General features: G+C 32.5%; 1 protein-coding gene across 1 annotated transcript; it reads right to left on the bottom strand.

The window, feature by feature from the left end:
- Positions 1-6: 6 nt before the first annotated feature.
- On the bottom strand, positions 7-25,205 carry LOC105560735. The gene is made up of 34 exons (XM_012010098.1): positions 24,353-25,205; positions 23,790-23,945; positions 23,035-23,672; positions 21,932-22,013; positions 20,997-21,666; positions 20,423-20,607; positions 19,985-20,155; positions 19,768-19,914; positions 19,355-19,430; positions 19,090-19,232; positions 17,555-17,571; positions 16,271-16,772; positions 15,421-15,876; positions 14,857-15,055; positions 14,410-14,581; positions 14,246-14,327; positions 12,761-13,149; positions 12,036-12,313; positions 11,725-11,924; positions 11,033-11,335; positions 10,870-10,951; positions 10,114-10,335; positions 8,132-8,236; positions 5,314-5,813; positions 4,195-4,644; positions 3,565-3,748; positions 3,093-3,252; positions 2,734-2,815; positions 2,135-2,514; positions 1,601-1,875; positions 1,313-1,503; positions 915-1,205; positions 761-839; positions 7-164 (listed from the first exon to the last, which is right to left on the bottom strand). Exons 1-34 carry the CDS (start codon positions 24,820-24,822, stop codon positions 33-35), a joined length of 8,469 nt encoding a protein of 2,822 aa, XP_011865488.1. The 5' UTR covers positions 24,823-25,205; the 3' UTR covers positions 7-32.
- Between the last annotated feature and the right edge of the window lie 115 nt (positions 25,206-25,320).

Here is a 25,320-nt window from a genome sequence, read left to right as displayed (position 1 = left end):
GAGATAGCAAAATAATTCTCGATAAGTTTGTTTTACTGTACACGGTTGGAATAGAATGGAAACTTATTAAAATAATCCGTCAGTTCAGATTTGTGGCTTTCTATCAAGTGCTGAATCTTTTTGGACTTTGTGTCTTCGTATTTACTTTTCACGAATTCCTTGATCTACATAAAAAATAATATCAATTTTATTATTATACATATTTAGTTATACCTTATAACAAAATCTGATATAGAATATTTTTCTATAAATCACTTTTTTAAACAAAACCAGGATTTGTGGATATGTTAAAAACGTAATATAAAGTAAAATTAAATTTTTCTCAGACAAAGTTTAAGAAAGAGACGCAATGAATGATAAGGCAGAATATAAGATTCTTACGTACTCTATAATTGTTAAAATTCGAGTTCATGATGTTAAGCCAGAAAAAGATTTCTGCTTTTTATGTAAAATTAATGTACTAAAGCTGGTGTCACACAATGTCTGATTTTCTATATAATTAACTGTATACTAGTTCGTTTATTGTTGTGTTTGATCTTGTGCATTAAGCACGGCAGACCAGTTTGTATGATTTTTATGTTTGCTATGGTGCGTTATTTCGTGCTCGTTTCCTTGCATGCATCAAACGGTGAGTCGGAAAGGATTACAGCATAAATAATAACTTTTATACCAAAATTTAGACTTTACACAGTTATTAATGAGAAGATAGAAGTAAATAAATTTAATTATGAAGAAATAAAAATATGATAAGATAATTTACCTTGTCCAATCGTTCATGAGAACGCACGCTCCGGATAATAAAATTTAGTAGTTTTTCCGACTTATCGATATATATATTCCTATAAAAGAGATTAAAAAGTTTATAATTAGTAGGTAAAAATACAATACATATAATTAGTAAAAGAAATTAATACTTTGGGGTTATTTCTTCTAAATTTGCTAACATATAGTCCAGTACTGCGTCGTTATCTGAATGTTTATCAGCAATATTTGTAATAATGCTATAGTAATCGTCGGTGGAGTAATTTGAAACACTTGTATTTATAAAATTGATTATTATATCAGGATTTTCAGAACATGCCAAGTATCCTAATATATCTGAATCTTGATTTATTAAATATACATCCATTACTTTATTCCAAGTAGACACGTTGGCTCCCTTTATACCATTACAATACATCCATTTTGTTAAGTCTAAGGGTACTCTATATAAATAATAAAAAGTATGTAATTTTTCTCCTGTATATTATAAAATAATTTATCACTATTTTGCCTCATGTATTGCAAGTTTATGTGATTACGATAAAATTACTTGTGTGTTACAGGATCTGCAAGAAATTCATTTAATTTAACAGTGGCCCTTCTTTTGCATTCCGAATGTCCAAAATGACATGCCCATTTTAGAATTTTATATCTCTTAAGTTTTGTATGATCATCCTCGCCCGGACCTTCTTCATATCCTATATTTTTGATAAGTTCATCCAAAATACGCAGCATATATTGCTATATGTAAAAATAAAAGATTAATTTGATGATCCTACTATTCTGTCTTATTTTATAAATACACACGTTTTTATTAATTAATTATAATATTTCTTACCTTGAAATAATTAGATTCTGGAAAGTCGTAAAAATCCAATGAGAGTTCTAATACACTGAACATAGGATATAACCCTACAATATCTGTTTCCCGAGACAGGTAATTTGCGAGATCCATAAACATCTCAATATCGAGATGCTGTGTTATCATAAGATAATAGGCATCATCAATGATTTGAGCTCGATTAAGCACGTGTATTTTTGTATAATTGTCAGAATTGAGATAACTCGCAATTTTTCGCCAGTTCGTATCGTCGTAATTAACGCGATAGTATCCTGTTGAAAAATTAATTAGCTTTGTAAGTCTGTACACCTTATTAAATTTTTTTTCAGATTTGGAAGAAATGTAGTCAAATATTTTTCTCACATGTTCAAGTTCTATACCAAAATTGCTATTATGGATCGTTAGTTATAATGTAAATTATAACTAAGGGTTCTTTAATACTTTTCACTAATATTTTACTAATATTACGATGCAAGAAATGAATTTTTTCGATTTGAATTAAATTACTGTTATACTGTGAAGTACATTTACCCATTTGTTGTACATTGACTATAACCCAATCATCTGGGTCGATGCCATCAATACTTATATTTTTATCTTGTGGTCTCAGCCAATGTGTGGGCAGAGTATTGGAAAAGTCGGGATTTGTTTGCGTAGCAAAATTTAAAGGTATCCACCACTTATTGCTATCGGTATGCTCATTTTTGCTTTTTGGACGGAAATGTTCTTGCGTTAGTATTACTTCGCCAGTTTCGTAATTTCGGGTCACGCGTACCAGAGGATAATGCTTTTGTTTTATCCAGGGATCCATTACCTCTTTCAATTTGTAAGCATTATGTGGAACATTTGATTCATCAAGGGCTGCTTGCAGGGCGTTCCACAAGTCGTCAGAAGTAACCGACCCAAATTGACTGTAAAATAATAAATGTACATACGTGGAAGATCATACAGATACATGTGTACTAAAACTATGTAATTTAATTATTAGTTTAATTTTTCACTAGTTTAATTTTCACGAATAGTAAAAATAGAAAAATTTATACTTTTAATACTAAATACAATGAGTGAAAAATTAAATATAATGTTATTACAATGAATGTTTCTATAACGTAAGTAAATATGTTACTTACTGTTTGTGTATATATTTAATTATACCGTTTCGAAATACTTCAGCGGTAATAGTATGCTGTACCATGCGCAGTATGGCAGGTGCTGCAATAATTAATATTATAAAGCGTGACTAATATGTTAAAATAACACAACAATAACCATAAGCTTGTGATGACAAAAATAAAAATAATTTTTACAATTTAAAATATATTACATATTTTTCCATTGCATATCCTTATGACACAAACTCAATTGTGTCTATAAAGAACTAAAAAATATGTAAATTCTCTTTTTATTGTTATTCCTGCCTTTCTCTTACTATGTATTATACAAATACGCTTGAAAACTCAGGGATTCGTTTACGTTTAGTTAATCTCACATTTTCTGTAACTGGTAGAAGAGAAGAGTGATTGAATCTCTTTGGGTTTATTGGTCTCGAATGTAATAGGCATTACATTCTCATCTTCAATTTCAGTATAAAGATTTGAGTGCTGAATCGTGACAAGAAATAGGTCCAATATTCGCCATTGTTTGAAAATCTGGTAGCGTAAAGAACGTTTTAATAAAATAAAATAAATATTAACAGAACATTATTATCACTAATAAAAAACAATGTAATATTAGATTATATTGTTCATTTAACTAGTAATTATTTAATCTATAATTGATGGTAGTTCTTTTGGCACAAAATATCAGAAGTGATTTATTTGTGTTTGTATATTTTTATATTTTGCAATCGAATATAAGTATATGATATTTCAATCTATATTGTTTGCTTTACTCTATCAATCACTCGAATGACGATTCGTTCAAATGCATGCGGATATATTTGTTACAATGTTTAAATCAACCTCATTGAGAATGTGTTCTTCGAAAAATGCTGCAAATCCTTCGTTTAGCCACACGTGAGACCACCATAACGGGCTAACTAAATTTCCAAACCATTGATGCGCCATTTCATGTGCTGCTGTCACTGCTACATTTTGTTTATGACTCAGCGAATCTTTCTCTTCATTGTATGCAAAGTCCTTTTCACTAAAAATTATTTTATTGCGTAGTTACACACCTTTTATTTTTGTAAAAATTAATACTATAAAATGTTCACCTATTATAACTTTGTAAAGCAAATTGTTTTAGGGTTTTGATAATTTGCAGTTTATGATTACAGCATTTTTTTCCCTATTTTTTTTCACTTCCAAATATGTAACTCTATTATATTTTTATTCCGTGTTAGATATTTTATATCTTCTTTATCATCGCTTAATAATTTTACTTTAAATTCAGAAGCAAATTGACGGAAAATATTTAAATCTATTTAGAAAAATAAAGTTTAAACATAGAAAAGAGTTGATTCGAATAATCCTATTTTCTTATATAGAATTTTTATAACTTTATAATATTAAGCAGCAATAAACATGCAATAATCTGGTAAGATATATAAGTGATTCTGTTAATATTTTTCTTAAATTACGTTGCATTACCGATAAATAATGAGTCCCCAATTTTCCATGGCGCCAGCTGTCAGCTCCGGAACTGCTAAATGATCCACTTTCGGGACTTGATAGGTGCTGTTAGTATATTCTATCAATATTTCTCTAGCCTTTTGAGCGACCTCCTGTGCAAATTTTGAATACGGAGCCAGTGCTGCTCTGCACCACATGTTGAGCGTTTCATCTGCGTTAGGAACACGAACATAATCGGACACTACAAATGCTACGAGATAGGTGGACATGACGGGAGTGGTGTCAAAGTGTGTCCATATCATATCATCTTCGTCGTTCGATTGATCCCGTATCGGCATATTTGACACAGCTGTGTAGTTTCGACGATGTTTCATGGAGATATTGAAAGTGGCTTTTAATGCCGGCTCGTCCCAACATGGAAACGCCCGTCGCGCCCAAGTTGCCTCGAAATGCGTTGCGGCCAACCACCTATCACATTTCAATGTAACACGCTTTCAATAACGGTTAAATTCATCAGTCAGTAGTAAAACGAATGAAATGTTTGTAAAACATGTGAACGTGGTTTATGAATTACAATATATGTATGTATGTGATATATGTGATATATGTGACGTGTTATCAATACGTTTCTTGTAATCTGTCCGCGACAAGTGTCATTCGATGCTTTCAAATGAAATTTTAGGAGAGTAAACGCTCCATACCTTTTCAGGATGGTTTGATTTTATTGGAATAATAATATGGTTGGAATAAACGTAATATCATGTAGAGCATTTTTAAATTAATTTTTTATTTATCAAAATTTACCTTTGTTACAGATATTTTAAAAAATTTTCAGATAACCCTTTGTTTAAAAAATGTATAGTTGTAAATTAAAATTGAAGTATAAAATATATTAACACATATAATAATTATACGTACAGATAAACGTTTAATTATATTTATAAGTGTCAAGCATCTAAATTGTTGCATTCATGCATTCACCCATAAATCTAATAGGCCTAAATGCTTTGTATTATTTCTTACGTAAATAAAAGGTTTTGGTACTTTATGGTGATGGTAATTACAAATATAATAAACGTTATTATAAAAATAATACGTGATAATTAAAAACTTTGAAATTTTTAACTGTATACTCACACTTTATCTCCGTTTTCGTTAATGTATGATGTTCTGAAGAAGCCATGCAATTCGTCGTTTAGAATACCGACGAATTGTACATATAAACTGTAAATTCCAAGAGGTAACTCGTCATCAAAGTGAAAGGTTAAGATTTGTGTTTCATTGTTATAATTATGAGCGGTCGGTGCGTAGGTAAGCATGTCACTTCTGACCACTGACGTCACTTCTTCATTTATCGTCAAGTCCAACGCGTGCAAACTTAAGTCCCGCGTTGCACGACGAACCTCGATTATGATGTGAGATTTACCATCGAAGGTAAAATTATCCTCTTCAATGTAAGGTATTAATTCGATGTCGTAGTGCACCGGCACAACGTTGTCTGGTAAACGGTAATTGACCGTCGCGCTCGAGTTATTTTCTGAATTTCCGTCAACAGGAAGAGCCGTTATGACGGTGAATATTAGGCCGACATTTACTAATACTTTGAGAAACGCCATACTAACTCTTCTTTCGAATACCTGCACGAGATGTAATTCATAAGAAAATGAAAAAACGATTACATCGTATTGCAATATCTATTCTTATTTCTATTTCTAATTATTATTTTTCAATAAATTGATTTTCAAGGAGAAGGGTTAAATATTGACAATATAATCCCCGATAGGAAAATGTCTTTAATATTGTGCAATAATTGTATCATCCAAAATGGGGACATTCAACAATGATTGCACTAACCCAGACATCACACAGATACCCGAAAACCGTTCTATAAATATCCTTTACGGACATTAAGAATATCCATAAGTCATCCGTTTTATGTCCTTCAAACATACAAGAGACGTCTATGGTATATCCATTTATGAATTTGGTGGACGTATTACTGATCTCTAACAAATGCAGTGGATATTCCATGGACGTCCAAAGGACATGATGGATATACAGCCTTTAAGGGGGTGCTGGAGTGATTCTGCACTTTTGCACCTTTCTAACCTAAAAACTGTCAGTTCGCGGAAACATTTATGTAATATACAAATTAAATGGCTTACGTGTACAGATCGAAAGCAGCTCGCTATTCCGGCCAAATGAAAGAACAATATGGCAACACTGAAACTAAATTTGTAAGTCTAATAAGAAATAATAGTGAGCAACACATACATACAGTACATGTAGTATGTGTGTTGTTCACTATTATTTTTTATTAGACTTACAAACTTGGTTTCAGTGATGTCATATTGTTCTTTAATTTAGCCGAAATAGCAAGCTGCTTTCGATCATCTGTACATGTGCCATTTAATTTGTGTATTACACAAATCTTTCCACGAAACAGACAGTTGTGCAAAAGGTGCGACAGTGCAGAATCACTCCAGCATCCCCTTAATGGACGTAAAATGGACATGATAAAAGGAATCATATACAGGATTGTAAATATTAATATAAATAATATAAACAGTGAAATGTCGGATTGACATATACATGCATACAAAGTTGCTACGAAACGGATTCTGTTAATCTGTAGACAATATAAATGTCCACTATGACAAGTTCTGCGACTTGCAACGCTGTTGCAAAAAAACAATTAAATGAGGATGAGAATATCTCATAAATGCTTTAAATGTGCTTTAAAATGCTGAGACTCGATAATGAATCTCTTCTTTTAGCGTAAACTCTTTAGAAATGTTGCATAAATATGTCCGCAAACAAGTTTAATAATATTTTTAGCACTTCAATTTTCATTCAATTGCACACAACACACAACAATAGCAATTCAATATTCAAGGGAAAGATTCATAATATATTAATATCCTCGATGTGAGAATTTATTATATTCTTATATTTTTTTAAGCGACTTTGTAAATGTATAACTTGAAAACCTTGTGAAACGGTTTTCTCATTAAGTACGATAGAAATACTAAAACTATTATTAAAATTGTTTGTGCACTTATCTTTACAAACTATATATTGCGTTATTTTATAGTAATATTGCAAATAAACGAAAGATTACCTTAGATTAAAATCGCGTGTTGGTATTATCACCTATCATCACCATGAAACGAACAGGAAAGAGAGCGACATCAGCGCTATTGCTATGTCCACGGCGCTATTGGAAATGACGTATACAATATGGCGTATAGAGACACATCCATTAATGGTCCAATTCACGGTCTTGCATACAGGTCCTTCAACTCAGCCAAATTTTGGTGGTGGGTGTAGGTCGAATTTTTAAGCCAAAAATCGTTTGTTTCTTGGCCACGAGAGTCGCTGCGGTAGAGTAGTAGCGGTAGTAGGACAGAGACACAGATATAGAAATCACGGTTTCTATATCGCTGTGTCTCTGTCTACTACCCTACCGCAGTGACTCTCGTGGCCAAGAGACAAACGAGTTTTGGCTTAAAAATTCGACCTACCCCCACCATATGAGTTGAAGGACCTGTATGTCCGTGGTCCAATTTCTGAACTATGAGTACATTCAAACATGCTCATTTTGGGATATTCAAAGTGTGTCCACAAATGGACATCTTATGGATGTTTTATAAAGTCCACGGATATTCCGACATGAAATGGACACGAAACGGATATCCATGGGATATCAGGTGCTGTCTGGGAAGGTGTTTCGCCATAACGCAACGGTTTTGTAGGAATAACATTTCTAAATGGTATTTGCTCAAACATTGATCAATTTAATTTAGGGGATAAATCATGCACAATTATTTCGACATTTAGAAGCAAAGTTGCCCAGCGACACAGTTAAGTCTAATAAATGTTTAAAAAAGTTTTTGCGTAGGACGTGTTCACCGCTGAGCCTGCTCTTATCTCGTTTCACCTGAAGTTTACTTACGAATATGAGACGCCTCGTAGCGGCAGCTCGTCGTAACACCACAGCAATTAAATTGCGCAAATATTCTGCTAAGGTTTGCCAAAACGTTGCTGTTTTGCTGACATACTATTTAGAAATACACTGTGCAAATAATTATCAATATTTAATGAAAGGTATCCATTTTTGCATATGTTGTTCGAAATATGTACGCATAATTCCAGCATTCCAAATTTTATTTAGATTCCGCGACATAATTTTCTAAATATTTTCCTATCGGGAAAATTTTGTACGACTTAGTTTAACGGTTTAACTTCTGAATAAAGAGATTGTAGAAATTATCTTTGTATTTCTACGTAAACAGATGTATATACAAAATTGTAAATAAAAAATGATTTTATAATTTGTATATTTACGATATGTCGCAGTTTTATTACTGTAATCTGATAAATTCTAATAAACACAATAAAATTCGTTGTTTTCAGTTATGTTACGTTATTAAACAAACACATATAATAGGAGGTCTTGTGTTTATACATACACATATGTAGAAACGCGCATATAGATAATGTTGCGCTTATCAAGAATGTATATCGATATTTGAATCTGAATTTGTGATAATTATTGAGGGCAAAGTGTCAGCGAGATAATTCTCGCGTTGTAATCAGTTTTTTTATTTCTTGTTAGTGTACGTTAAATATTACCTTGCTGCTTTATGTACTTGCGAGAATACAATTGCCAAAACGTTACAGCGGCTTATATCTTACTACTTGACAGTAAAACGTTTCTACTTATGAAGAGAGATTTACTTTAGTCTCCCATTTATAACATTCGGTATGAATACCTCGTATTCCGTGTGAAGATTCCATCGACAGTCATCCATTGTTATTTTAAACGTGCCTAGTGGCATGAATAATTTTCTCGCTTGACCTATGTCCCTTATTATGACACGACGAGTTATATCACACATTATAATTTTTAAATACAAGGAAGAATATAAATTAAAGTATAAATTAAACGATCTCCAATTAAGTCGTGAAGAAACCAAAGTTTTACACCAAAGTTTATTTTATCATCATTTGATCATTTTAAGTATATCCGATCCATGTAAAGTATTATATTTATGAATAATTGCGTAATAATGAAAGAGAGACAAAGAGAGAGAATTACACGCTTTGCACTGGGGACGAGCATTTCGTGTGTCCCTTTCGAATCATACGCAGAAACTGAAACAATTATATACCTATCTTTTATTAAATACACTTTACGATCAAGCAAATGACAGTGTTATAAAAGACACGTTAAGATGTGCTGTGGCATCCTAAGCAATCAATCGATCATATATTGCAAAACTCTTCTTATAACTTGACAGTTTTGTAAAAATAATCTCTATGCAAACATCTCAACTCAATTGTCTTTCCACTTCCAAAATTTGACGAAAAACATTAACGTCTTTTCCATCTTTATTGCGACTATAAATAATTATAAATTAAATAAGCTACTATAGAAGTGGTATAAAGAGCAATCAGTATATTTACAATTGTACTACGTACATATAATTAGTTAACTATATTATACGTTCTTATAATTTTTCGGCATAATTATATACGGTGTTGAATTTTTGCAGTACACGGGATATGGTTCTCTATTCGGTGTATATAATTTATAATTGGTGATATCATGTAATTTATCAGCGGCACATTTATCAAAAATATTCTTAATACTTTATAACTAACAATAAACGCGCATCCGTATTATGAATTTGTAACTTTAACTGCTATGAAAAGATGGGAAAAAATATATAATACATCTGCAGGGTCTTCCTACGATTTCATCTTTTTCTCATTTACAAAATCAAACCCGATAATGTCTCGATAATTGAATTATTGTCGGAAAGGGCAGAAAAATGTTATACACGACATCGATTTTATCGAGAACATATGATCAAGATTAACTTAATCAATTGTTGAAGATATTAAAGATACATCACGCGACGATGGATTTCAATAGAATCGTGTGAACAACAATGAAACAATCAGAATGAACGACGTCAAAGTAATAGAGCTTGCAGAGTCTGGTTTGGCGTTTTCACAAGCTTTACAATTATCTACTATCCATTTTTCAACTTCTCCCCGATAAGTTTTAATCCAAGCAAGATTGTGTATCGCGACGACAAATCCTTCAACTTTCTCGGTCTCCTGCAGCTGTCCGTGAATGAGTAGCGACAACTAAAATGCGAAAACAGTTATTTTAAAAGCCTTCCTAGAATCTTTAATATTGGTTATTGATATCATTAAATTATTCTGTATCAAATATTATCTAACATTGATAATGATTTCTTGGTGATAACATTGGACTACATTTTGGAGACGCAATATATTTCGTAAAATTGTGAAACACCTAATCAGTCCACTTTGAGATAAGATACAAGAGCATGATCAAGGACGAGATAGAAATAAAATATCTCATAGGTTCTAATTACTGAAATTTAGTTACACAGAAGATACGTTATCACGACCTGACGTGTTCACATATGGTGCACGAAAATGTAGCTTTAAAAAAAATATTCAAATTTGAGACCGTGTAAAACTAAGAATATTAACTGTTTGATGTTAATTTCTGATGTATTAATTAAATTACGTTGCCAAAAGTATAATAAACATTAATTTATAATACGCGTAATGTAAATATTAATTCTCCCAATAAACGCTTAATTTTGTAAATGTATAATAGATCAAATAACAGAGAGATTAATATATTACCTCTTTGTATTGCTCTGCTGTTACTACTCTGTTAGAAAGTTTATTCAGGAGGGCAATGAGCAACGAGTTATCTTCTTTATCTCTGTAAAGAAAGTGTCAATCATTATCAATTTATTTCTGGTGCATTGTGCTTTATCAAAGTAAGCAGTGAAAAGCAACTTACGCCTTGTGGACCTTTTCAATATTATCGTTAATGAATTGCACGAGGATGTCGAAGGTTTCGGCATTACCGTCACATATCGAGTTCATCGCAGCGAAAATATCGACGTCAGGACTCTCCTCAAGAGTTAACGCGAGGAATTTCTGGGCAGTTTCCTTGGACGCGCAACCAAGACCGGCCAAAATGTCCGCCTGTTCATCTTTATCTTTGCTAGATTTGTACTTTTGCAGAGTTGTATTCCATGTTTCATACTCTGCCTTTCGTAATCCCGCGCAGATAATTCCACTTCTCAGATCTGGTGAGAGGCTGAAAATGCGCAATCAGCAATTATCACAATTTGTAGAGATTAGATACGCATGATAACAAAAAACTTGCATCACTTTCATATATTTGTAGGTACACGTATTCTGGTTTGCAACACACAGAGAACTTTGAAATGATTCTAGAATAATGTACATTGTAATTGTATTTTTTATGTGTCATATTCCATAGACTGTACAATGAATTCACAATTGAAGCCGAAATCTGTTAGATATAATTGTTAGATATAATGTAATCGTACTATCTAAAAGTCAATCAGTGCATTATAACTGTGAATCAGTGAATATTCACTGTTTTCAGTAATAATCCACTGATTGACTTTTGGAGAGCAACTGCAGATTTATGAAACTAGTAGCAAATTTTCGTGGACTTACTTCTTTTCAACTTCCTCATCCTTCTTCTCTAACCATTCCTTGAGCTTTTCATCAACAAACTCCACGCAGTCCTTCAATCCGTATTTACAAGCCGTGTTTAATGCCAACACTTTGGAAAGTTTATTTATATGGTCACCGTCTTCCGTACCAGTGTAGTTGGCACTCGTTGAGAAAGCTTGTATCTTACTAGCTACGTATTTCTGGAATTCAGTAATGCATTAGAACTAGACTCGCAAACGTTTCGCTTTGTCTTACTACTAAAACATGTATCTGTGATTATAACATCACGCATTTCTTATTGATTAACTTACATGATATGCTGTGTAGCTATTCCCGCCCAGTAATACAGTGTCCAAATAATTGAAAGCTCTGACAGCGGCATACCACGGAATATAATCGGTCTCCCTGTTCAGATACAATGTAACTTGCAAGGCAGTCTTATACTCCAAGTGTCCTGCACGCGCGAGATTTAATGCATCGTCGATCAATTGGGCACGGTTAACCGCGCTTATATTCACGTAATCTTTCGTGTTTAAATACGTCGCTAAACGCTGCCAGTTTTCAACGTCATAATTTACACGATAGTATCCTGTGAAAAATTATTATTTGATATTCTGGAATCGTACTCAAGTTTTAATCATCGTCTTCGCAATAAATTTGCTCTTATGTATGTAATCATGATTATGATTAAAAGAAGCGTAAGTAACAAATGTAATAAAGTAAATTAATCATATTATTTGTTTTACATTGTTGTGTACGAGGCATAATTTTATTACATAAAAGATTCATGGAAAAGGCAAGTATATCGAACATATTAAATAATTGAAGAATATTTTATAATAACATACAAACATCTATTTACTTTAAAGCAAGATGCGACTTAATTTATTTTTATGGAAATACGTTTTCAATGCGCTCTGTCACTTGAAAGACATTTGCGAGTAATGTTAGTATTAAAATAATCAGGTTAATTGATGATGAACAGACGAACATATCGTTGAACAATGAATGTAAAGGTAGCATTGATCGTACGCACCTGTTTGATCCTTGTTGAAAAGTATCCATATCGAGTTATTCAATTGGTTGAATGATTTAGATTCTTCGGGTATCATCCAGCGATCTTTTTTATCCGCGGGCATAATTTCTCTGGGCGACTGTTCTGTTACATAATTGATAGGTATATACCACTGAGTTTTACTCTTTTTCGCTGATTTCACTAAGAAAAATCGTTCCTGCGTTATATTAAGTACACCAGCTGTTGTGTTGTCCCATGTGGCGGTGATAACAGGATATCCAGGTTCGTTTACCCAATTGTCCATAACACTTTTAAGTGTAGATTTTTTCGGCAAATACTCTTCCACGGTTTTCTTATCGGAGTTCTCGACATCATTAAAGAAATTGTCAGAATTAACAGAGTCGCCCATGCTAAAATCAAGAAGTTGTATGATTATTTTGTTATCTCACTTTAAACGCTGCACACGACTACGATTATGTCCAGTAATTGTTACAAATAAAAATTCAGAGAATAATTATTAAAACTTAAAATACATGTTTATACCCCACCAACACATAAACGTTATATAAGCGTTTCAAGAACGTTCGAACGTTTTCGTTCACCAATCGTGCAAATGTCCACCGAGTCAAACGTTTGCTCATCGTTTGGTTATTGCGAAAACGTTTTACGAACGTTTGTCACATAACGTTTCTTGGAAACGTGTTTCACAAAAAATAAAACATATAGGCTAGAATTACATCGAATCATACAAAACTGTTTCAGTCAAAAATCTTCAGACAAAAAAATTTTTAATTTTTATCTTAAAAATGTTAAGTCCGTGTCACATTACGGCTGCGTTCGGGGAGACGCTATTTAGCGCTATGAGCGTATGTACTCTGTCCTTGTTCAACGTTCGCAAGTAATAAGGATAGAGCACGCTCATAGCGTTAATATCTCCCCGAACGCAGCTTACGTATTGCGGATGCGGATCTTAATTCAGCCAATCAAAGACAGCCTCGGATCTGATTGGCTCAATTCCGATTCGCGATTTACAATTCGCAATACGTATAGTGTGGCATGGATACGCCCTCTATGCAGGGAGAAGAAGCAAGGTTTGGATCTCAACGTTTCTGAAACGTACATGCAACGTCTTTGAACTTCTTGTTCCACAAGACGTTCAGGTCGTTAGAGAAACAAACCATTCGGCAGGTTGACAAACGAAAAGCGGGTTTTAAACGTTTATATAACGTTTATGTGTTGGTGGGGTATTATTATATTCAATTTCTATTTGATAACTTTTTTAAAATCAGTTATATTGATTTCTGGAACATATCAATATTGATATTAATTAATATAACACGCAAATGAACTTGATTAAATGATAATTACGTATAAAAACGCCGCACAAAAAATGGTGAATTTATAGTTATTGAAAATAATTATGGGTTGTTCAATGTTTATAATATATAATGTATATGTTTAAGAATGTTTTCCACATTTATAAATATGAATTTATATTAAACTCACTGGTCACGTAGATATTTTTCAAGTCCTTTCTTGAAGACTGGTTCCGTTAAGAAACCGTACATCATATGAAGAATAGAAGCGCCTGAACAGATGAATAATACAAATTAGGATAATGTCAGCGTCACTCTTATTGCGTTATCGTACAACATAAAGGATTTATTTACCCTTTTTGTAGGCAATGTCGTCGAACAAGCTCCGAATTTGGGTAGGAGTCTGTACATTGGTTTTAGGATTCAATGCACGAGATTTACTTCTTGCATCAACAACGAATGACGATGCTTGCACATTTTTAATAACAAATTGTTCCATAAGTCGCCACGACTCTTGAGCGTCTTTCTGCAATTTAAATTAATGTTAGTTCAGCTGGTAGTTTTAGTTACGATAAGTGATATTACAAGTTCTTCAAAACGTCAGGCTTTTGTGTGCAACTGCAATACAACAAATTACAAGGTTTATTCTAAATCGTGTCTTTTCATTAGCTCTAATTTATAGTTTATAGTTATTTCTTAATTCTTTAACACTTTATAGTTATTTCGTAATTCGTTACAATGCCCAACAAATTCTTATTATAACTCTCGAAATTAAAAATACTTAATGTTTTATATACGTACCAGTTTTGGAACAGCCTTATCAGAAATATAATATTGGAAGAAAGTAGCAAAACCTTCATTCAACCAGATATAATTCCACCATTCGCAAGTAATTAAATTACCGAACCACTGGTGAGAGAATTCGTGAGCTATTACTGTTGCTAGAGCCTGCTTTTCTTCCGTGGTTGTTTTACCCGCAGTGTATAGAAGTCGAGGTTCTCTGCAAAATAAATAATATGTTATTTCTCTGGATGCACTACTTAATAATATTGTCGCATTTATAATAAACAACATTTTAATTTGTGACGTATAAATTGAAATCATACTTAAAAACATATAATGCCACGTTTGTTTGTTTTTTACAGACTCATGGGTGTTGTGTAAGGCGAAACTTAAAAAAAAATTTCATTCCGTATAAAATTGATTACTTGTAAGTGATTTCAATGGCAATCGGTAAAACAGTTTAAACTTGTAGGTGTGAGATAGACAGTACCTTCGGACTTTGTACCTACTTATTATTAATTAAATAACAACTTGAGAAGTTTGAACTTTGTCCTTTGATTAACGATCTTTGACCGAGATTACCTGTACGTCACAAGGCCCCAATTTTCCATAGCACCAGCCGCGAAATCTGGTATTGCAATTTGATCCAGCTTGTCCATTTGCATCTCAGTTCCGTAATAATCGATGTTAGTAAAATTATTTAGTTCCTCCAACGCTTTCTGTCCGTATTCAAATGCGAAGGACTTCGAGCTGTTATCTACCGTAGGTTTCGCCAAAACGCTAAAAGTACCTTTCTCGTTCGATAGGGCCGCAAAATCCGAAACTACAAAAGCCACAAGGTAAGTGGACATTTTTGGTGTCTTCTTGAAAATCGTTGTTTCTTTCGTAGTTGTTCCAAGCATGTTTGAAATTGCTTTGTAATCCTGATTTGCAGGGACTGTAATAGTAATGGTAAAGTGTGCTTTTAATTGTGGTTCGTCCCAGCACGGGAAGGCCTGTCGTGCGTTTACTGGTTCAAACTGAGTCGTTGCAAGCCACCTGCGATGTATAAATAATTCTATTATTACGAATAATTTACTATTTCTTGCATTTGATTAAAATGACATTATTTGTTTCCAAAGGAATCATTCATTGTGAATTAACATAAGGAATTAATCATTCGACTGACAGAAAATTTTAAAGAAAATTTTTAAAGAAAGCGAAACAATTATTTTAATTAGAAAACTGGAAGGTTGTCTCAAATTACTTCAATTTATAATTAACGGTCTTTTTTTTAATGATCTTGATCTAATCATTTCACGTACAACTGACAAAATAATAATAATTGAAAATCCTAAGTTGATGATAAAGTTGGACGTATAATATAAAATATTTAGCCTTAAACAAATTTAACAATTTTTAGCGAAAATTAGAATAGAAATTTATGTCTTACTTCGTTTTTCCTTCTTTAGTCTGGTAAGAACTTTTGTAGAATCCACGTAATTCTTCATTTAATTTTCCCTTGTAATGTAAAGATAATTTTGCATTTTTTGTTGTTACAAGTTCTTCGTCAAAAGTGAGTATCACAAAGTCTTTTTGCAGATCCGTCGTCAATTTTGGTGTCAGAGGTTTTCCTTCTGAGCCGTATTTTAACAAAATGCCATTTTCAAAAAATGTAAGGTCTTTAGCATGGAACGTTATGGTATGTGTAAGTTTCTTAATCTCCAGAGTGATCTCAGAATTTCCTTCGAAAGTAAAATTGTCCTTTTCGGACTCGAAAGTTGGCACCAATTTGATGTTATATTCAATAGGTATGACATCGCTTGGTAATCTATAGTTGTCTACACTTTCTTGAATAAACTGAGGAGGTACGTCATCATAAGTAGGATCGCTTGCCCAGCAAGCTGCTAGAAGAAGCAGCAATGACAACAAGGATCTCATCGTTAACATTGTACCTATGTAAGTGGAAAAATTTTATGTGAATTTAGGGATCCAATATATTACTACAAGTATAAGAAAGTAATATATAAGATCATGCAATACATAATTAATATAATATATAATTAATTAATATAATACAATCAATAGTGATAACATGTACAGTAGACGTCTCCATACAAATGGTCCAAGAAAAAAATAATTAAAAAAATATTTTACACAAATAATTATTAAGCTTTATTAGTTTACAGAAAATATTTAAATCAATATTTATATAACAGACAACAATCTTGAAATGTATGAATAATATAACATTTATTTTTGAGTTGTTTAAAGCGAGAATTTGATAAGAGAAGAGTACAAATTGAATGTTGCTGTAAAATATATAATTTGTCGATAAGGACATGTACACTTAAATTATTAACTTTTTAGATTATAAATTTTATTTTTATTTCTCAATAATAATTATAAAAATATTATTTTTATTTAGAATAATTTATTTATTTAAAAAAAATTGCGATCAATGACTAACTGACATACCTTAAAGCTAATCAAAGATGGAGAGCCGTGCGGGTCGGTCCCTCGTCGCCGCAGAGGCGAAATTGATGAAAGACTGCCTGATCAAAATTTCGGGTCTTATAAGACCGTGACGGTAGAACGTGTCGTTAAAAAACTGTCGCGGCCACTTTTAATCTTATCGTCAGGTTCTCTTACAAGTATTACACTCTTCGAGGTAAGAGAGGTAAGTGGACCATCAGAACCTGACACGCAAAATTTCCGGGACAGTTTTAGCCAACACCGCTGATAACGCGATAACTAAAATACAATGTTATCCGACCAATCAATAGCAGACACAGCCAGAGATATCATGTCAGAGATTTAACTTTTTATCATATCTTTCAGAATATATCGAATGGTTTTGCTTAAGCAATATGCTACAGCGATTTGCCAAGAGCTTGTAACGCTACTATTTTGTATTTTGTATCGAATCAATTCCAGCCAAGCCAGGTTATCGTAATCTGGAAACATCTGTATGAATTCTTTAAAGTACTTTTTATTCTTTTTCTTGATATTTAAATGGTACGATTATCATGTGTTAATTAAGAAAGATAAAAGAATTTACGAAAGATAAGGCTAGTCTTATTTAAAAGAAGCTTCACACACACGCGCGCGCGCGCACGCCGCCCACCCCACTCACGGCATTATAAGATTAGAATAAATATAAATTTATTTTATTTCAAACGCACTCCTGCAACATTAAACCACTTTTAATTAACCAAAAATTGGGATGATTTGTAAGGATCTTGATTAGATATGATTTTCAAGAAACTTGTGACTTTTTGCAAGTTTATAATGTCTTTCGGAAATCTCTTTTCTCCAAAAAAAATTGTAATTTCAACTTTTTAGCCTAAACAAGTATATACTTGTATTCGTATACGTACCATATTTTTCTGACTTTCTCCGATCATTTTTCTGTTACCAAAGTTAAAATATAAAATTATAAATGTAATGATATAATTCTTCTCACAGTTATATATAACAATATACGCATATTCTCATAAAGTACGATTTTATGTTAACCTTTTTTCTATTATCTACGATATATTTACGCAGACCGAGATAAAAACTGATTGATCCATTTAGGATATCGTTTGCAAAGCATACACACGTGATATAGATTCGCCAAAAAAAAACTGTTTAACGTAATGTAAACGTATTGTAACGTAACGTAAAAAGGTGGTCGTGTTAAGTTTGCGTTTCTTTATAGCGTTAATAAAACAGAAATACAAATGTAATCATAGAGTTATACTAAATATATGTCGTAGAGAAAAAAAAGTTGTTGCTATCTAAAACTTGATTTAATCATAAAATGTGTTGTAAAAAATTGAAACAAATATACGTAACGAATACATTAATATTAGAGATGATTATCATAAATATATAGAATGAAGACAAAAGTATATAAAATATTTATACAAATTGATTCAATTTTTATATAAGAAAAAATTACGTGACGAAAATATCTTGTCCAATCTTGAATTATAATGTAAAATAATATTTTTCATGTCACTCAGGGAATTAATATTAAAATATTTAATTAGATAATAAAATAATTATTATTACTTTCCATAAATAATATATTTAATAAACTTACTTTTTTCCAGGGCGGAGAAGTATTAGTGCCGAGAAGCATCGTAATTTTTTAAGGAATATTTCTTTATTTCCTTGTGTATGTAGATACAATTTACATATAATAAGACATATATTATTAGTTACATAATATATTATTGTAAAAACACATATAGATATCATAGAGTATCTTTATTATATAACTAATTAAATAACAATGATTTTTCGATAGCAGGTAAAAATTTATTGATCCATTTTACGGATAAAGTAGACACAGTTATGGCTTTCTTTGCTGAATTCAATGCTGACCCTAAGTGTTCAATGTTTTCATCCACAAATAAGCGAAGCTGTAACATTATAAATATTTCACTGAGTTGGTGAAATGAATTTTAATAAGTTAGTTTGAGTATCATTAGAATGTAAGAAAAATAAATTACATATTAAATTAAATAATACGTATGAATTATACCTGGTTTAATTGAATTTCCGTAATAACTTTATCGCCTATAGCAGTAAGTATTTTGGTTAAGAAATCTATTCCTCTCCTGTAAACATAAGTATAAAATATTGCAAGATTCGCTTTGTGAATGCGAGAATTAATATTGCAAGTCTAACGCATATAATTAAGTAATAAATTTTAATTGTATTAAAAATCTTTTCACGAAAATTTATTTTCTGATAAAACTTTTTCGATAGGAATAATATACATAATATGATAGTTGTAATTTTAATGAAATAATATAATAAACGAAAATACTATCTTGGTTCTCAAATGCCAAGTTTTAAAATAATTTAATGTATAATAAAGACAATAAGATATAAACTTGTGTGGTAAAAAACATGACTAATGAAATAAAGAAAATAACATGACAAAATACATACAGTTCAAGAATTGTATGCAAATTATTGTAAATAAAACGAATGACATAAATAACGTTTTCGGGATTGCCATTTAAAACGGCATTGACTATTGTCATCCTGTATTGTTTGCGAAGTTTGAGTTCATGTGTCATGGACGTACTGAGATATCTGAAAATCGACAAATTCAGTATCTGATTTTAAACACGTTTATCTGTACGATCCGATTCTTAGAATTCACCTGTCGATTAAATAAGGAGTTTTAGTACATCCGAGTGCACTCAGTAAGAGTTCCTGCTCTGCATGTAAGTCAGTGCGCAGAAATCTCTTCCAAACTGTGTGCCAATCATTATCATTGCCCGTGCGAATGCCCACGCAATACACGAAACTCTTGAGATTTGCTGGTATTGTGCTGTATATGTAGATATATATTATACATAAAGTATACTTTAAAATATATTATTGTGTATTAATTAATCAATTATCTTTCCCGAAGATAAAATCTATTTTACAAAAATCGAAAGATAAAATATTAGAAACGTTGGCTAAGTTAACGAGAACAGTGTTATGCTTGTATTTTACTTTTTAATATCCCGATTTAAGCTTTAGCTAAAAATATTAACATTGCAAATATAAAAAATCGTATTGGGTTCAGAACCTTGCTAGTGATTGATCGTACCTTTTCTCAGATAAAATCCACGAATTAAATAGAGCTTTTGATGTCTTTAAACAGTGGACGTTGTTGACCGAGCATGCAGTAGATAGAATCAATTCGCGATGGAGTTTCGCTATTGAACTGTCCACGGAATTTTCCACAAAGCTTAATAGACCGTATATTGGTTTAAGCAAGCGATTTGCATAATTCTGCAAATTACATCAAAGTTTTATTAAAAAGAAATCATCAAAAGCTGTCATCAGCTTCTGTAGTTAATGATTTGCAATAAAAAAATAATTTACTAGACAACATAATTAAAATCTTAATTCGTGGGAAAACGTACAAACGTATGTATTAATGTTGTCTTTAATTGTGTATTCTTATTATGTCTTGTGAAACTATAAAAAAGAGTAAATAGATATAAGCATTTAAAAACAGGATATATTATATATGTTATATATATAATATAATATGTTAACTTCGTTTATAATAAAGTTATAATATAAATAAAATATTGCTGTATACTTTTCAAATATTTAATTAATTAATTAAATTTTAAAATCGATTCATTGCTTGCATTAGAAACATAATCACTTACCTGAAAAAGTCGTTGTACACGCGGTGAACAGGCTAAAACGTGATTGAGAAAATTGAAATTATTTACCGCAGCAACCCATGGTTCATAATCGGTTTCGCGAGTGAGATATCTCGCAAGAGTAAATGGAATGGAATAGTCCACGTAACCGGCTCTAGCTAGATTAAAGGCGTCATCTAGAAGTGCAGCCCTATTTATCACATGTATTTTCTTGAAATTCTTCAACTTTAAGTAATGAGTAAGCATTTCCCAATTATTCTTATCATAATTGACTCTATAATATCCAATTTGCTGGATATTACAAATCACCCAGGAATTCGTCTCGACTGAACCAATTATCGTGCTCTTGTCCTGTGGCTTCAACCAGACAGCCGTAGTGGTTCGATCAGATACGGAATTCGATTTTTCGGTAACGAAGGTTAACGGTATCCACCAACCCGATTTTTCGGAATCTAATTGCTCTGCTTGACGGTTGAGATAAAATCGTTCTTGCGAGGCAAAGAGGGTCTTCGTCGTATAATTTCGCGTAATGATCACCAAAGGATATCCTGGCTGGTTTGCCCAGGATTCTACAATGTCTTTTATAGATATTTGTCTGTATAATTGCTCTGATTTATTTAATGCAGTTTGCAAGTGTCGATATAAGTCAGATGGAGTGGCTGCTTGATACGACCTAATAAAAATTAATATATTTAGTAATCAATTCATATTTTTACTTAAAATGGTGAAATAAGATTTAATAGTAAATTTATATCATTTTAAATAAATTATAAAAAAATTTTAATTAAATATGTACAGCGCCCGTTTTCATTTTTATAATGGAAAGAGTGTTAATGCAAAAACGAAGAGCAAAGTGATGTCACTGTGCGTTTTCGTTAAATCGATTCATCAGGGATAAAAATTTTGAAACGTTTTGCGTGTATGGTACAGATACCTACATCTCGCGCAAATAATTTTGTAGACCTAATTGGAATGCTATACTTCCAATAGTATGATTAATCATGCGAATTATGGATGCACCTGAAAACAATATGATAATATTACAAACTATTTTCATTATGTCATAGCGCGTTGTACGAATCTTTCAGAAGCCCAACAGTTTAATTATATCTTTTATGAATTTTTTTCTTAATTTTAGTAAAAGCATAAAGTATGTTCAGTTTGTAACTATATTAATTTCTTCTACTTTTTTATTTTATAGAGTCGAACATTATAACTTTGACATCTGAGACACTCATATAATAATTAGAGATGTGCAAATTGCCTCGAATTTGAATCAAATCGAATCACTAAAGGTTTGACTCGATTTTTTTTAATCAAAGAGATTTGAATATTAATAATTCGATGATTTCCAATCATCGACATTTCGATTTCGAATCGATCACTTCTTTCCCCTTTCCAACAAATGTAACAGTTTTTGTAACGTAATAATAAAATTATTGTTAAAATAAACAATGTCAATGAAAAAATGGTCAAGTTATAAGTTGATTTATTAGCAGACAAATGTGAAAAAAACTAGATAGCGATCATCCTGAATATTTCTGGTTACGTATTCTTGAAAATAAGCACTTTAAGTCTATTTTGTAACGCGCTGTTTTGTTCCAAAATTCGATTTTGTGTAAATCATAATTTAAAAAATGAAGCAGATAGGTGGACAATTAAAGTTACTAACAAAACGAGAGCAACGTGCAATATCAAAGATAAAATATTAAAAATTAAATCTGCCAATAAATAATTTCTTACATACGTATGTGCGATTTAAATAAATAGTCATTCGTAAGAATAAATTATCACATAATCGCGCGAGATAGCTCTATCTGTTTTTGTGGAATCGTTACACGTACAGCGATATGATCAATGGATTGCGTAAGAAACGGATGACTGTACGTATAACAGATTTGAAGCCGATCGAATATAAATCAGATTTATAAAATATATGTGGAGAATTTTTTACCTCTCCTCAATTTATTTTAAAATTTAACAACTGTCTTGTCAAATTCACGGAAATAAATGATTATGCATGATGTATTATAATATGTACCTTTTTTATAAGAGACGAAATCCAACGTAGCCATAATGCTATCGCGGCTCCCGACCTCTCGGCCGTTTAATGTGCGCGTATGATTGTCGGAATCTGCGAGTAATGTTGGCTGCAGGCAATCTACTACGAATACATTCATCATTCTCAGATCCGGTTCCGCCAAAGACACGCCAAAGTATTGGAAATACGTGGCGAAGCCCTCCTTCAACCAGACGACGTCCCAAAATTCGGGCGTCACCAGATTGCCGAACCAACTGTGAGCGTATTCATGAGCCATCGTTGAGAGTCCATCCACCAATTTTCTCGTCGGAGTCCCGTGCTCGTGCAGCACTACGGACTCTCGGTAAGTGATGAGGCCCCAATTTTCCATCGCGTTGAAATTGAAATCCGGTATTGCGAATTGATCGACCTTCACGAGCGGGCTTTTCACCACCAGCCACGTCTGCAGCGCCGAGTAAACCGCCTGACCGCGATTCAAGGCTGTCGATCCGCGAAGCTTCATGGAGTCTCGCGTCCACATCTTGAAGTCCTCCGAAATCCTTGATCGTTCCACGACAAAATTATGAACCGTCCATCCTACCAAGTATGTGGAAATTCGCGGCGTGCGGCGAAATGTGGTCACGTGGTAGGTATCATTTCTGTAATTTTTTGCAATTATTGTTTGCTAGACCGTACATTTTTTTTTGTTTATTCTGCCTTTCATGTATTTTTGTATATATTTCTTAGTTTGATAAGGCTCGAAAAAGTGTACTAACTCTGTTCGTATCGACTCCACTGGAGTATTGCTCGTCGCTTTTTGGTCCTTATGGTGGCCAATATGCAATTGGAATTCCGCTTTCAAATACGGCTCGTCCATACAAGGGAATGCGCGACGTGCGTATGTGGGTGAAAATTGCGTTACGCCAATTCGTCTAAAAAAATTCAATCGGCAGAAGAAATGACAATAATGTTAAAATTTATTTTTATTATTACAAATATCTATAAATAATTGCTTTGTCACTTTCTATTAAGCTATAATTGAAGTATAAGAAATTTAAAAATTAATTAATAAAATTTCATATAATTAAGTTTTATTAGAAATAACGCGAGAAATATTAAACTAATATTATATTATTTTATGTGTGTGTGTGTGTGTGTTAAAAAGATATATATATATATATATATAGTTAGTTTTGAGAGAATCTGTAACACTTTCATGCTCAACATATCAGGGTGTACCTATACACTTATAGTATCGTTCCGTTCGGATTTTACTGCGACAACTTGGCGCGTAGCTCTAAAGTATAGGACATATAACAGTTTCCTCTCAGAATATTACCTCAGTTTGCCATCAACTTCGTACAGACTTGCGTAAAAGCCGAATACATCATTTGCGATGCGTCCTTTGAAGGATACTTCTAACGTGTATTGTGCAGGACTTAGTGCACGCTCGAGTTTAATCGTAAGCATGTGTGTTCCTTCGTCGTGAGTGTAACGCAAAATCCGAGTCAACCGACCCGATCTATCCGATAAAGATGCATTTGCTTGTATTCTTAATGCATCCACGTGCAGCACGATGAAATCTGTTTTCTCGAGCACTCGCAAGATGATCCGTACGTGACCATTGTAATCCGCGTCGACGGGATGCGTGTAGATCGATAGGTCGTAGGATATAGGAACGATGTTCTTAGGTAATCGATACCGCGCGGAAACGTCGTGCGAATTTTCATTATTACACGCAAACGTCAAACTCGCAAAAGCGATAAAAATCATTAATATAAACAGAAATAATGGAGAGTGATTAGACATGATAATTCTGTCGGCGCAGGAAACGGATTTGTTCAAGCGATTTTAAAAAATCTCATTAATCAATTTCTTTGGCTTGTATGAAATTCGCGGAAAGATATCACTTTACGTTATAATACACTTGACAATGAGATAGATAAACCAAAGAACACATACACATGCGTGCCCGCGCACGCACATACGGCCACGTTCGCGCACGCGTCTAGAATAATCAGTACTATTCTTACTGATACTCTCACACAATACTAATACTTTTTTAATAACTTATTGCAATTGGGTTCATGGAATTAAAGTTCACGGAAGATCTAATTACACAACACAACGCCCAGCAATGTTTACGCTTCGTTGTCGACTTAAGACTATATGCTATGTGAAATTACTGCGTAGTTATTATATTATTTGTCGTAGTAACGATCTCTCTCTCTCTTTCACAAGTAGATTGTGTCATTGATCTCAATCAAGAATGTAATAAGATAATATTTGTCTGTCTCAGGACAATGG

The sequence above is a fragment of the Vollenhovia emeryi genome, unplaced genomic scaffold (genome assembly GCF_000949405.1).
Source record: "Vollenhovia emeryi isolate VEMERY1.0 unplaced genomic scaffold, V.emery_V1.0 DF939223.1, whole genome shotgun sequence".
In the NCBI taxonomy this organism is placed as follows: Eukaryota; Metazoa; Arthropoda; class Insecta; order Hymenoptera; family Formicidae; genus Vollenhovia; species Vollenhovia emeryi.
This window is presented reverse-complemented; position numbering and strand designations above follow the sequence as displayed.

What these genes read in the sequence shown, in the direction of transcription:
- LOC105560735 (XM_012010098.1), bottom strand. Translation starts at nt 24,822, where the DNA reads ATGTCTAATCACTCTCCATTATTTCTGTTTATATTAATGATTTTTATC. An exon ending in TTTCAACAAGGATCAAACAG is followed by an intron (nt 12,314 to 12,760) that starts GTGCGTACGATC and finishes AATTTTTCACAG; the next exon opens with GATACTATCGTGTAAATTAT. An exon ending in AAGAACACATTCTCAATGAG is followed by an intron (nt 3,253 to 3,564) that starts GTTGATTTAAAC and finishes TTACGCTACCAG; the next exon opens with ATTTTCAAACAATGGCGAAT.